The sequence below is a fragment of the Daktulosphaira vitifoliae genome, unplaced genomic scaffold, assembly GCF_025091365.1.
Source record: "Daktulosphaira vitifoliae isolate Bord-2020 unplaced genomic scaffold, ASM2509136v1 Scaffold_3, whole genome shotgun sequence".
Lineage (NCBI taxonomy): Eukaryota > Metazoa > Arthropoda > Insecta > Hemiptera > Phylloxeridae > Daktulosphaira > Daktulosphaira vitifoliae.
In genome coordinates, this window is record NW_026099574.1 from 7729582 (window position 1) to 7742822 (window position 13241).

General features: G+C 34.1%; 2 protein-coding genes across 12 annotated transcripts in view; both read right to left on the reverse strand.

Moving 5' to 3' along the window:
* Positions 1-13241, reverse strand: part of LOC126901406 (protein unc-13 homolog A) — a 114438-nt gene that overhangs the window by 61572 nt on the left and 39625 nt on the right. The window lies entirely within an intron of this gene.
* On the reverse strand, positions 770-6455 carry LOC126901416 (uncharacterized). Its single transcript, XM_050677846.1, has 3 exons — positions 4566-6455; positions 1586-2022; positions 770-1093 (listed from the first exon to the last, which is right to left on the reverse strand). The coding sequence occupies exons 1-3, from the start codon at positions 4861-4863 to the stop codon at positions 962-964; spliced, it is 867 nt and encodes a 288-aa protein (XP_050533803.1). The 5' UTR covers positions 4864-6455; the 3' UTR covers positions 770-961.

Sequence of the window (13241 nt, forward strand, 5' to 3'; positions counted from 1 at the left end):
ATCTAGATCAAACGAAAATGGAATGTCTGTCATTTAATTAGAAATTCGTGTGGTCGTGTGCACGCACAAACCCAACCATACAAAAGACCCACACCATGAATGAGTTTTACCCTTAGGAGATTACCTACCCAACACCACATAATTCCTTATAAATCAAAGCAAGTTGTTCACCAAATACAAATAATGTTTGCAGAGTTCTTATACCACAAGATACTTTCTGAGTCTTATTAGTAATCAACACAGGAGAGTAGTATTATTGTTTTTAATAACACTACAAATATAACATCAAAGCCTATTTCAACTGTAATTTCCGACTATCATGGATAAGTTTGCATTTATATGGTAAGAAGAATAATATAATTATAACATTGGCGAAAGCTTTTTTTAAATGTAAAAATATTCATAACTATTTTTATTATAACTTCAACATTTAGAGGTCAAATAAAGTTTAATTCGTTAAATAACAGCCATTTTCTGTACCTTAAAAAAAATATATGTTAATTAAATTAAGTATTCGCTTTACCTTGACTGATATTTAAATTAAAAAAAAGTCTTATCATTCGTTTTTTGTACTTGGTTTAAATTTATTTCATTCTAAGATGGATTTTTTAATTTATTCACATAATTTTAAATTCTAAAAAAAATAAATAAAAGGTTTGTTTTACATTTTACACTTAAATTATTTTTCCTAACTATTTTGAATCAAATATTTTTATTAGTTCGTGAATGGTACTGACTAACGACATATTTTAAGTGAAAAAAAAACACATTCTGTTTTAAACATTTCATCTAAGTGTAATTCAAACAACAGTGCACAAGTGTAGTAATTATTATTTTTTTAACAAATAAAAACCAGTCAGATCCTTAAACATTTGTGAATATAATAATATTCTCTTTGAGAACCTCTCTATTGTAACCATTATCTGGATTAAACAATTTTTAAGGAACACGGTATGTTAGCTCAAGGCCTATCATATAACAATAACGTCGATGGGTTTGGCTGGCACAGTGTGTTTGACGTGCGTGCCGATGCACTGCAATTCAACAAATTAAGCCGACGCCGTGCCGTGCAGTTGATACCGCCCGCTATACACTATAAATAAATTACAAAATGTTTATACTCAAATGAAAGCACCGTAAATTTATATCGTGTAAAGTTACATTCATACGGCATTCGGCCAAGTGTAGCAGAAAGCTATCTCTTATCAGCCGATCGTTTTGAATAGGCGCACAACAGATACATGATACACTTTTCATCTCTCCTCCGTAAGAACAACTTTATTACCAACAATGTTGATACACGTATGCGGTTAAGCGTTTGTTGATGTATACACAGGCTAGAGGGAAACTTAATGTCAACGACGGTATCGTTTATCTTATACAAAGCTTCCGTCACGGAATAACAGTATGGAAGGGAAAGCAATGAGGCTTTTGGGATTCGAATATTTTGATCTATAACGTACGTTCCAAGCGATTGATGGCACTCGTTGGGGTAATTTGTTTGTCGGTCAAACCACAATGATTACTTAGGGAGGGACGAGGTAACGTTATTTAATATAAACACATGAATCTAATGGTCACTTACTAAAGTCAAGGTGTGCCGGAATCGGGAGGGTTCGACTCGATGGTGGTTTTGCTTCATGATTCTGGACATTCGTTCGATGCGTTGCTGGCTGGTCATATCGGCCCGGGACTGTTGCTTGGCCCGTATCCCGATGCCTGCTGTTGTATAGTGACTTTGATCGGCTTTATGGTGTTCCGCTAAGGCATATCTACGGGGCTGCAAGTCGAATCTTGTCCTATGATGATAAGCCGAAGGCGTGCTGGGTGCCGTCACAGCTCCAGTCTCGATGGCCAATATACTCTCTTCGGATCCAATACCACCACTACCATAATGGTGACGACTGCAAAAAACCGTAGACAAGGGTACGGCTCGAGCAACCAAATTCTCGGCAGAGCCAATTGAAGAATCATCGTAAAACCGCTTTAGATTCATTAGGTCACCAAAACTTCCATTGGAATCTTTATAAATCATCCAACGAAAAGAGTTATATTTTTTTAACATATAATCGAGGTTGACGAAAAAACATTAAGAGAAAATCAAATGAAAAACAAACCAAAATTACTAATACAATACTAGCATATCAGAGTTAACAATATAAACATAATTTATGTAGAAAGTCGACGTGTAATTAAATTCAGTTATATTCTCAAGATGAGACCCGGTTCTAAATCAATAAGTAATAATTTCAAAACTCGATATCCTCAATAATTAATTTTTACTCAAAATAATATCAACTATTTTGAATGAATTAAATAGAACATAATATTTCATTATCAGTTTAATTATTAGATGTTATATTAAAGCAAACGCCGCTTAATAAGAAAGGAATTTAATTTAATATGAAATTTTAGTCTTCTCGTTGTCTATGGTTTCAACTTTCTTAATTACTTTTATAGTGTATAATTTATCGCTTTAAGTTTTGATATTCACTGATTTTAATTTATTTGTAAAAGTATAATCGTTTAAAAATAATAACGGCATATCGATTGAAAAAATAATTAGTATACAAAAAAATTAATGCCAATTATTGTAAAACATTATTGATACAAAAATTATTCATTATTAATGTGATATTTTGAACAAATAAAATTGATATTTGTTAGTCTCAATTTTATTATACGTATGAATACATTATGGTTAACGTAATCAAAACTCCCTTGTAACGTCGACATTCTAAAGGCGGTTATTAAATTTCCTATAAAACATAAACAGTAACAATAAATAGGTTCTAGGGAAATGTTTTTATGAGGTTGTTTATTTTTCAGATTAATTTTCTCTAACTTGTTTTTATTTTAAAAAGTAAAAATAACAACCGTCAAGTTAAACCGTATTGTGCGTGTGTATGGTTTTTTGTTCTTTTATAATCCTGTACTTAAACCGGAGCCGGTATCAAACTCGTGAAATAAAAGGGCCACCCCAGCTTTTTTGGGCGGTGTGTTTCACTCGCTAAACTCAATCAATATCAAAAGAGAATACACGCCTAGTAGGATTTGTGCACTTTGTCTTTCTGACGCCGGGCCAGAAACAACAGAATTTCAAGACTGATTAAAAACTAGTGGTTATTTATAACTCTTGCATTTCCAACATTTTCATTAAAACGCGACCTTTTAAAAGAACATACCACAGTGTTTAATTGTAATTGCTGTTTTTATTATCGTGTAATTTTTTCTCTTTTTTTTTTTGGGGGGGGGGCAGAATTATTACTTTTCAACCCCTACATTGCAGCTGATTTTAAACAATCTACGTATTCAGGCGGTTATATAAATTTAACAAAATGTCTATGTTTTGTAAAAGTGTCACGAATTGTGCATTGAAGCAATATATGAATTTGAATGGTCGTGCAAGACACACAACTTTTTTTTACCCTTATAGAGACCACGTGCCATTATTTCACGATGATTCATCGCGATTTTTGGACGTCTTATTAAAATCCACAAAACTAAATTTTGCTTTTAAGTTATTTTCACATTTTTAGAAGGACAAAAATGTCTTCTCAAAATTACATATTACGTATCTCCATTCACGTACACATTGTTCATTTTACAATATTAAACAATAACGACGTAATGGTTTATCCTTGACAAATGAGATTTTAAAATTATAAAGGTCCTTTAAACTCTACCGTAAAGGAATAATTATCTTAAAAGGTTTAAAACCAGTTGTTAATTACGCCAAATATGTAAGAATACTTTTATGTTTAGTAAATGGGTACTTTTTAACTATGGAGGTAAACCTTTTGAACAATAAGAATATTCAATTTATTTATTTTTAACTTGGATAAGACATATTTGAGATCTTTTATTTTTCTTACTAATTAATATTTTTATGATAATATTAATTTTAAAAAATTAGAGAAGTCTTAGTAAGTACAATAAAAATTTAAGCTTTAACATGTTTAATGACGATTGTCTCGTCAACAATCAACTGCAATTAATTAATTGATCAAGTATTCAGAAGGCCGAACCGAATCTAATTTATAGTTTAGAAAGGCGTTTCATTGAAACATGGCGTATAATTTGTAAGTAATTTAACTTAACCCCTGCCCCGCAGCGGATTATAAAATGTCCTAGACGTGAACGTTTTCAATAATTCCACGAAGAGGCCACATCCCTTAAAGTTTATCGAACCGCAATTACAATCGTGATACTCGTGGCCTAAGTAAAGTTTCAAAGCAAACAGAGCACCCGTATAAGTTACTGTAGTTATTGGTTTGCATTAAAGTTATTGTACTGTTATTATCTTTTGAATTTGACAGAGCAACAGCGATTGTTTTATCATTCGGATTGACGGCGGAAGTATGACGCGTCGTCACAGATACCGAGCAGAGGCACAACCGAGTGGGGGTGCGTTCACTTGCAAGCGCAACAGCCTGCAAATTAACGCGGTGGTTTTTGCAACAGCTTCGGTATTTTTTTTTTTTTTTACACAGCCATTACTACGGTATAACGCACAACACGGTGCGCTGAGGGTGACTTGTAATCGTATGTGACACGTATTATACCTGCCAGAGAATCGGATCTGTTGAGATCGGTGAGACTGGAACCGCGTCGGATTCTGTTTCGAGCCGTGTCGGCGGCGGTCGGTGAAACACGTTCCGTTACGGGCGGTTGACGCGAAGACTTGGGCAGTGATGGCTTACGCGGCGGCCGACCGCTCTTCTCCAGCGATGAGGAGTCCGACTTGGAGATGTTCCGCTGATGCCGAGTGCCGATGATCATCGGAAAAACGGCCGTCAGCTTGATCCGGCGGTTTGACAAAAAGCCGCCGCTCCCAGACGGTGGCGGCGGTGGCAGATCCATTTTAAAGATCGAAAACTTGTACGCGGCTCGGACGCACACACGAACACTCGGTACCGCACGTCACTCGTCGAACGTGAAATTATATCTGCGACTGGTGGCTTCGATGTCACCAAGCCATGGAACACCGTTTGGAAAACTGTCAATATGTGGGGGACACAAAATAACAAAGTTGCAGTAGCGGTGGGAGGCCCTTATCACACGCTGTGTCGACAGTGGACATGGCCTTTCAATTATCTCGTTTATACCGCACGCTGCGGATGATAACGCGCCCGGGCCAAGGTCCGCCGCCGCCGCCACTGGTTCCCGTCGCCTTAGCCGCACACGAGTATTCCGCTTTTAAACCCAACTAATTTGTCCACCGGTCACCACAAACACTTGAATTTTTCGCCGTTGTATTGATAAAATAGACTCCTGTTGTGCTGCTCCTAAATGAACTCTCCAGTAAAGTGGTACTTCTCGGTAATTCAATCCGCTACAGTATACGCGCTACTTATGAGTAATAAAAAAATACTCTGTCAAAAAATTCTATATGCGTATTGAAAAGCAATTGTCTACTTTATTTTTAACTTTCGGATGACTCACTACTTTACAAATTTAACACAAATAAGTAACTAGTTTACTTTGAAACGTTCAAAACTATTCGAGACGGAAAAACTTCAACGAATTTTCATTAAAACTCGAAAAAACTCTCGAGTATATAAAAAAAAAAACGTATTTTTTAATTATAAAACATTATGCTTTCAATATAGAAATAATTGAAAAAAAAAAACTCCATTCTATGTTGCCATTCAATTTATCGTGTTGAAAATGATAAAAATTACCGAACTTTACGCACAAAACATACAAGTAGAATGTGGTTACAAGCAATTACCCTGTTTTATAAACTCAAGACAATATATTTATATAAATAGTGTTGACAGAAATATTTATCGAATTTTGTAATATTTTACAGTTGTGCGGATTTGCTATTTTTTCTTCTACAGCAAATGTATTCTTATTGTTCGAAATAACGACTGTCGTTAATAGTTTTTATTGGTAATTATTATTATTTATGAGTATGTTTGTAAACGTTTAGGACTTCCTATGTAACATAACTGTAGCGATACACAATCTTGTTATAATAACATTATTAAAAAACACAATCGATACCTACTGTGACGATATAGCAACAGTTACGAATGGTATTAGCATTAAAACATTTTAACATATTACACATATTGTTTGTTTTCATCCTCTCTCTTTCTTTCTCTCTTGATTATCGACCTGCTGATTTTCATAGCGAGGCCACGATAGCTTAAAGTTCAATTTAATTCCATACAATAAAACGGATAAACTGTATATACAAGTTTTAACTCCGAACGATTTCAAAAAGAAAACAATCTATTTAGATAGATTATTTCGTGTCAAATGTTTACACCCTTGTCGCGTAAACTCTGAACGGTCACAAACTGTCAGTTAAAAATTGCATTACAGTAATCACAAACGGTGCAATAGAAATTCTTTAAATAAATTAAATATTTTAATAATATACTGGATAAAAAAATGTATTGAACAAAGTCAACGCAGTAAAAATACAATTTTTAAAAATTGTAAAATAATATAAAACAGTATGATTTTTTTTTTCTTTTTTGAGAGATTATTACTATAAAATATTTTATGAATTGACTTTTTTTGAAAACTTTAACAATTTATTTTATTATTCGACAAGAGAACTAAACAAATTTCCAAAGACCAATAATAGGGCAAATTCAGTTTTTCTCAATAAAACTTCCTAATCTGTTAGACACATGAAAGGTAAAACGAAAGATTAAAGTTTTCTAATGGTAAATGAAAATTGTATTAAGTTTGATATCGCACTTGCGAGGAAGTCGTATTAAAGTGTAACAGACAAGTTTGTCGAAACAAAAAAGTTAAATCGCTGCCAAGCGTTATTAAATAAACAAACCAGGTGAATTCAACAAAATCAGAGAAAAAATATTGATTTATTTCAAGGTGAACACTACAAGAGGTTATTCGTATATTATTTGTTGATTACTCATTATTTAATTTATTTATATTCATATATGGAAACTATATTTAAACTAACACAGTTGGCTTAACAAGTTTGGAAAATTTTATTGTATAATTATTCGATAGAGAAGTAATCTGTATTATGTTTAACAAAAGTTAATTAAACGCAAAAACAATTAAATTGTGTATCATAAAATATAATGATATTAAGAGGTAGCAACTTAAACAAAATGTAAGAAGTAATTTTATATATTTTATGAACAGAGCCTTGAAGATTCTAAACGTCTTATTTAAAAACTAAAAGAATAAAAATTAAATTAGTCTCATTTAATTAATTACTGTCTACGCTTAAAACTTGTAGACAAAATGTTATTTAAATGTTTTTTTTATAAAATTAAAATTAAAATGAAACGAATTTCATGACGACTGTCATTTGCAATTTAAACAAATCTAGTAATATTTATAAAGTGTCAAGAAAAAAATTATGCAGTTGTATTACAGACAAGGTGTCTCTGGTAAGTAAATGAGTTAACCTTTATTTTCATCAAGACATTAGTAAGAAAACTTTTTATCCCCATGAACTCCGTTAAATATCTTTCTAATGTTTCATTTTCAGACGCGCTATGATTGTGACGTGAAATTAAGGTAAGAAATATAAGAAAAAAAGGAAATAAAATGTTATATTGAAATTGCCCCGAGGACTGATACCGATTCCCAGAAACTGCACTTTCGTGGGTCATACATTATCCGCTGAACATCTACCACCACAAATACTGTAAAGTATTACTAGCAAAACCATTTTGTGTGCAAAATCCATCTAGGAATTATGTGTTTCTCCTATATAGGTTATCATTTACTCCCATCTTATTTCTCGGCTCGTACCCTAAAATACTTCTACTCAAATGTTATTATTTCGTTTTAATAGTAGAAAAGTAAAACGTTATTGATACGTGTCGTATCGTTTCATAAACAGAAAAAACTTGAAGTGATATCAAGAATAATTGGTTAAGATAATAATATATTTGATAACCTAGTATTGAAGTAAGACGTTTAGGTATTCTGTTCATAATTAATCTTCCTTCGGTATGATTGAAATAAGAAACGTTTTTCAAAGCTGCCAATTAATGAGATTTTTACTGTTCGTTTATTATTAGATCTCGCTCTATTTTTCATTTTATCCATTCACTAATAAGTTAGAAGTTTTTAAAAGCACTTAGGCGAATTTCCTACGACTTGCGTTGAATCGTATAGAATGTATCCAACTCGTGTATACATATAAAATATAAATGAGTTCCGAACGTCAAGTTGTTTTTTTTCTCTTAATCTAGCTGAATGGTATCATAAACAACGTTTCTTTTTTTTTTTCAGCTACTTATGTAACGAAAGAAAGAACATTAAGTTAATATAAAATATTCCCTGTAGGTACGAAAAATGATTATATTAAGTAAATGCATCTTGCAAACAACTTACAGTATCTTCTATTTACTTTGCGATGAGCGACATCGCCGTACCCAATCTGTAGATGTTACTAATAAACGCACAGGTAAAAGCTTTTCATTGACAATGGGGATTATTCTTCACGAGTGGTGCGACAAAGAAAACGGTTTTGAAAAATAAAAAATTAATGAAGTAATATTCATTGTGTAATGAACAATATAAATTAAGTAACTTAGTCTGAGCCGAGACTCTGTCTAAGAAGTATAAAAAAGTTAGATTTTTAATTAAAACGTTGGTTTGCTTAATAAATTTAAAATTTGTATAAATATAAGCGTACATAAAATTAAGGCTTTCTTCTTTGCGGTATGTTATTTATTAGGATAGCGCAAAAATGTTTGACGGTCTCGTGTTAAACGTATTTAAGGCTAACATTATTAAGTTCTTAATCTTTTACTGGTAAAAAAACATATAATTTGCAAAGTACAATTAAAACGTTTACATTTCAATTTTTATACAAAAAAAAATCTATGCCAGAGCTAAATATACTTTTTTTTTATGAAATCTAAAGCGGTTTTGACTCAACGTCGTTGCTCTTGTCCTTTATTAATAAATACATTTTGTATGTGCATCGAGATTCCAAACAGTATTAATCGATCGTCAGAAAAATTTGACGATATTAATCTTTTTATTACTGACATTGTAAACAACTCCAAACTAACGTAATTGGCTCTTTTTTTCTTTATAAAAGTCTCGTTCAATTTCATGTCGGATAAAAGCGTATGCCATCATAAGAATAGAGAGATAAAAATAATAATAAGATATTTAATAAAAAGAAGGAAAAAAAAGTGAAAATCTTGTTATTTTTTTATACTCGAGAATTTTCATCTGAACTCTTAAAATAACAGAATTCGTGAAAATGTCAAACATTAGTGTACACTGTAAGAACAGTGTTAGAGGAATTTCCGTTTTCCAGAAAATATAATAAACGACGGGAAGAGGAGAGGCACCCGGAAACTTGTCGTTCAAAATACGTCACAAGTGGCTGGTTCGCAATGTTATTCGAATGGCTTACAAGGATTCGGTAAAAGAGTGCAAATGTTGCGGTTAAGGTCGACCGACGGCTTTTTCCTACCGAGACCCGCATTTTCCGGACACATGCTAACATTTCCGCATACTCGTCACCCAAAGTCCGATCGAAAATGATAAAATACATCTGACTGTGTCATCCGACCACATATGTCGGTGGTAGTGTCATTATTATCGTTTGGGTTATATTTCCACCGGAGTAGCGTTTACTGGTCACTTTGATTAATATGTCGGCGTTGGCCCAATTCGCATACCATACAACGCGTTTATACACGTGATAACTAAGGTACGTGTAAATAATACCGCGGGGTCTTAAATGCCTCGGCTTTCGTGTGCATATGATCAAACATTCTACTGAGCACAAGATTTATATTAATATAATATCACGATGGTTTACATTAGCGTCATAAATTACTGTAATTTCGTATTCGTGAAGTAAAAACTGCAGTAACGACGTGTTTATGTTTGGGTGGAGGGTAAGTGCATGTTTAGCATAATTTAATGAAAATTGGCCGGCGCTGTCACGTGATGCTTCTGCCGTTCATATACAACGTAAACGCATTCAACTCGGCCCATTGTTACACACGTATTAATAGCAAGTCGACCGTTTCGGAGTGTACACCGCCGGAAAACATTCAATTTGCCAGACGTGCGTTGTCCTCCTGTTACACAAATGGAACAAGTGTTTGAAAACGTTTTTCGGCTGGTTTCACTAGCACGCCACGCCACGACGACGACGACGGGCACCCGCATGGTAACGTCGCCCCACTCCGCCTTCGCGCGGATAATACACTAGGCCGCTGTGGTGTCCCGAAATTATGTTTCCAAAACGTGCCGGCAGACGACGCGGGCTAAGGTAAAACTCGATTAGATTCCGTCAGCGGCGGCCATATGAAAATTCGTTAGCTCGCGGCACCTGTAAACTGGCCAACGCGTAATTAACATGTAGTGCGCCCCGCGCGGCTTTGGTGGCGACACCGGCACACTGTTTTTATTATTACACTACAACGGCTGTAAAGTGTACAAAATGTAATGGCGTGAGAGTGTCGGCCATACTTTTTTTAGCTAATCTAAATTCAAAAGTCACTCAGACCCAACTCTTTTACCGTGTGCTCATTTGTTCACCGAACAAATGAAAAAAACATTGTTGTTTTTTCACTACAGCGCCTCGAGTTTTAATAAGACTACTTTGTAAAACAAATGACGGTTTTAAACGTTTTACTATCAATTACTGTCCTTAACCGATTAGACGATAACAACAATTCTTCGTAACTAATACCTAACATAAGATACCGTTCTACGGTTTTTAGTTGACCTTGAGACCGAGTGTTGCTCACAAAGCTCAAGAACACGATCCATTCAAGTCGCATTCCTTTTGATTTTGCCGGGCAACTAATGGTCTCCACCGACATTTTCTTTCTGAAGGTCCGTCGTAAGAAAATAAAATATAATTGATATTTCAGCCTTCTCACTTAGCTCTATCCTTTTTATTGCACAGCCGTTGAGGCGTATCGCGTATCATCTTGATAACGACATTTTCATAATTACGCTCAACTCCGGTTAGAAACAAACATCTTTAAGGGATGTCACCCGGCCTCGATTAACAAAGTCATATCGCTGCATGCGCTTCACGGTAGACCGAAATCCGGCTCACATAGTAATTACTGTACACATACACGATTGCTATACTGTAATAATTACTTGGAGAACGAGGGCGTCCATATGACAAACGAACTTTTGGCACAATCGAAGGGCTGTAAAAACAAATTACACAATATAAGCGGGTTACTTTTAGCCGATTGAATTAAATCCTAGGGAGTATTTGTAATTGAATTTTTGGTTTCAATTAACCTTCTCGGCGTACAGTTTCAAAGGAACAGCCAAGATCGACTAACTCTCGAATGTAACATTCGAGTGCCGACACTATAAACATTTAAATTTCTCATAAATACACGAGCGTTTATAGTGTTACAATCGAATACGACCATGTCTAGGATTTGTTTGATGAAAATAATATATATCTGGCGAAAAGACACAGCTACAAAATGTTATTGTTCGCGTTCCCAGTTCGGTGTGCCCGTAAAACAAAGTGATGCCGTAAAAGCCTTTTGACTGACTCTACCGAATTAGTTTCGGGTGGTGTATTGATCTTTGTCGCATCACGTGCACGCGAAAACTCGAAGAGCTGTGTAAAACAGTTGTTCTTCCTTTTACCAAAATTGTACCACGAAAATAAATACAACTACAACTACTACTACTGTTAAACTCTTGTCCCAAAATCTTCGTGTACTCGTGTAAATTATATGATAGCTCTTGGACGTCACGATTACCTAATGTCGTTACACCGGTCCGTGTTTTCCGTCGTAGTTTTTAACGACTTTTATAAGCCGTTGGTGAATTTGCGTCCCGCATATACTAAACGACAATGTAGCCAGGCCAAAAGCAATAAAGAACATTTGTTAATACAGGCAAAACAACAAAAACTATAACAGAAAACTGTTTCAATAAGCACTGGACTTTCTTTATTTTTCGTAGTATCCTCGGCGGTATTGCTGGTAAAAATAAACAAAATTACCGGAACGCGATACGAGAAATCGTAGTTTTATCACATAACGCTCCGAATGAAGACAAGAAGTGATTTGCTGATTAATGAAGTTTTATGTTTTGCAATAACGCCAAGTTGAGGTTCCACGTGTAAATCGTTTTTTGGCGATAATGTAACTTTTTCGTAGAAAACTTTACGCCTTTGTAATGGCTAGTGACGGAAACTGCGCCTAGTAACAAAAACAGTCATCTAATGATGCAGCTGTCGAGTATCTAGTATCACACGTGTGACTTATCTTACACTGTGTTGCTTATACGCGCAGTGAATTTAGAACAAAACTGCTCGGTGTATTGGATACCTTACAGTGACGCGAAAACCGCAGAGAAGAGAACAAAAGTATTTTTTTCATTATAAATTGTCGAACGCACCACTTTTAAAGAATCGCCGAGTAAAATAAATCAAGGTCGCTGCGATTCGTTTTCAGTTTCAGGTTTTATCGCCATTTAATTGCCTACCCTGCAACCCACCTGCCAAAATGATTTACCACGACACAAATTCGTGAGGTAAGCTTAAATAACATTTCAAAGCGTTAAGGTCCAATTCAAAGAAGAGGAAATACCAAAGGAATTTCATCTTCAAAATGCACTTGACACTCTAGTAGTTATTTGTTTTAAACTCTTGTAAAAATTAATAACATCTGACACGTGAAAACCAGGTCAAATGATAAAACAAATTCAATTTTAAGTAATATCGTTAAATAAAAAACGCACACAACCCAGGGTACTGTAGCAGTCAATAGTTAAAATATGAATTTTTAATATTACTTCACTCATTTTATGCTTGAATATGCGTAGTCATTCAACTATCGTTAATTACAATTCAAACAACCTTGTCTGGTATACTTAAATTTTAACATATTTGTATTCTATCGCTAGAATCGATAGTTTTGATCAAAATTAATGTTTTTTAAAAATCGCGTTCATGGATTAAACATTTTTATTTGTCGATTCAAAAAAACAATCAACATGGAAATATTCTGTAATTATTAATAAAAGTGAAAAATGATCATTTTCTCATTTTCTTTTTTTTTTTCATGAAATTTCACTTTGATAGTTAACCGATAAAAATATATATCAGCTACTAAAAGATGATTATTTTATTCAACTTTCGCGTGATATAGCAAAGTAATATTAACTAACTCGATAATTTTTGTTCTGAGTAAATTTTAAACCCCATAATTATTATATTTATGAGGGGCTGTGAGTCTTAGTTAAGGTTATAATACGTTTTCACTCGCATT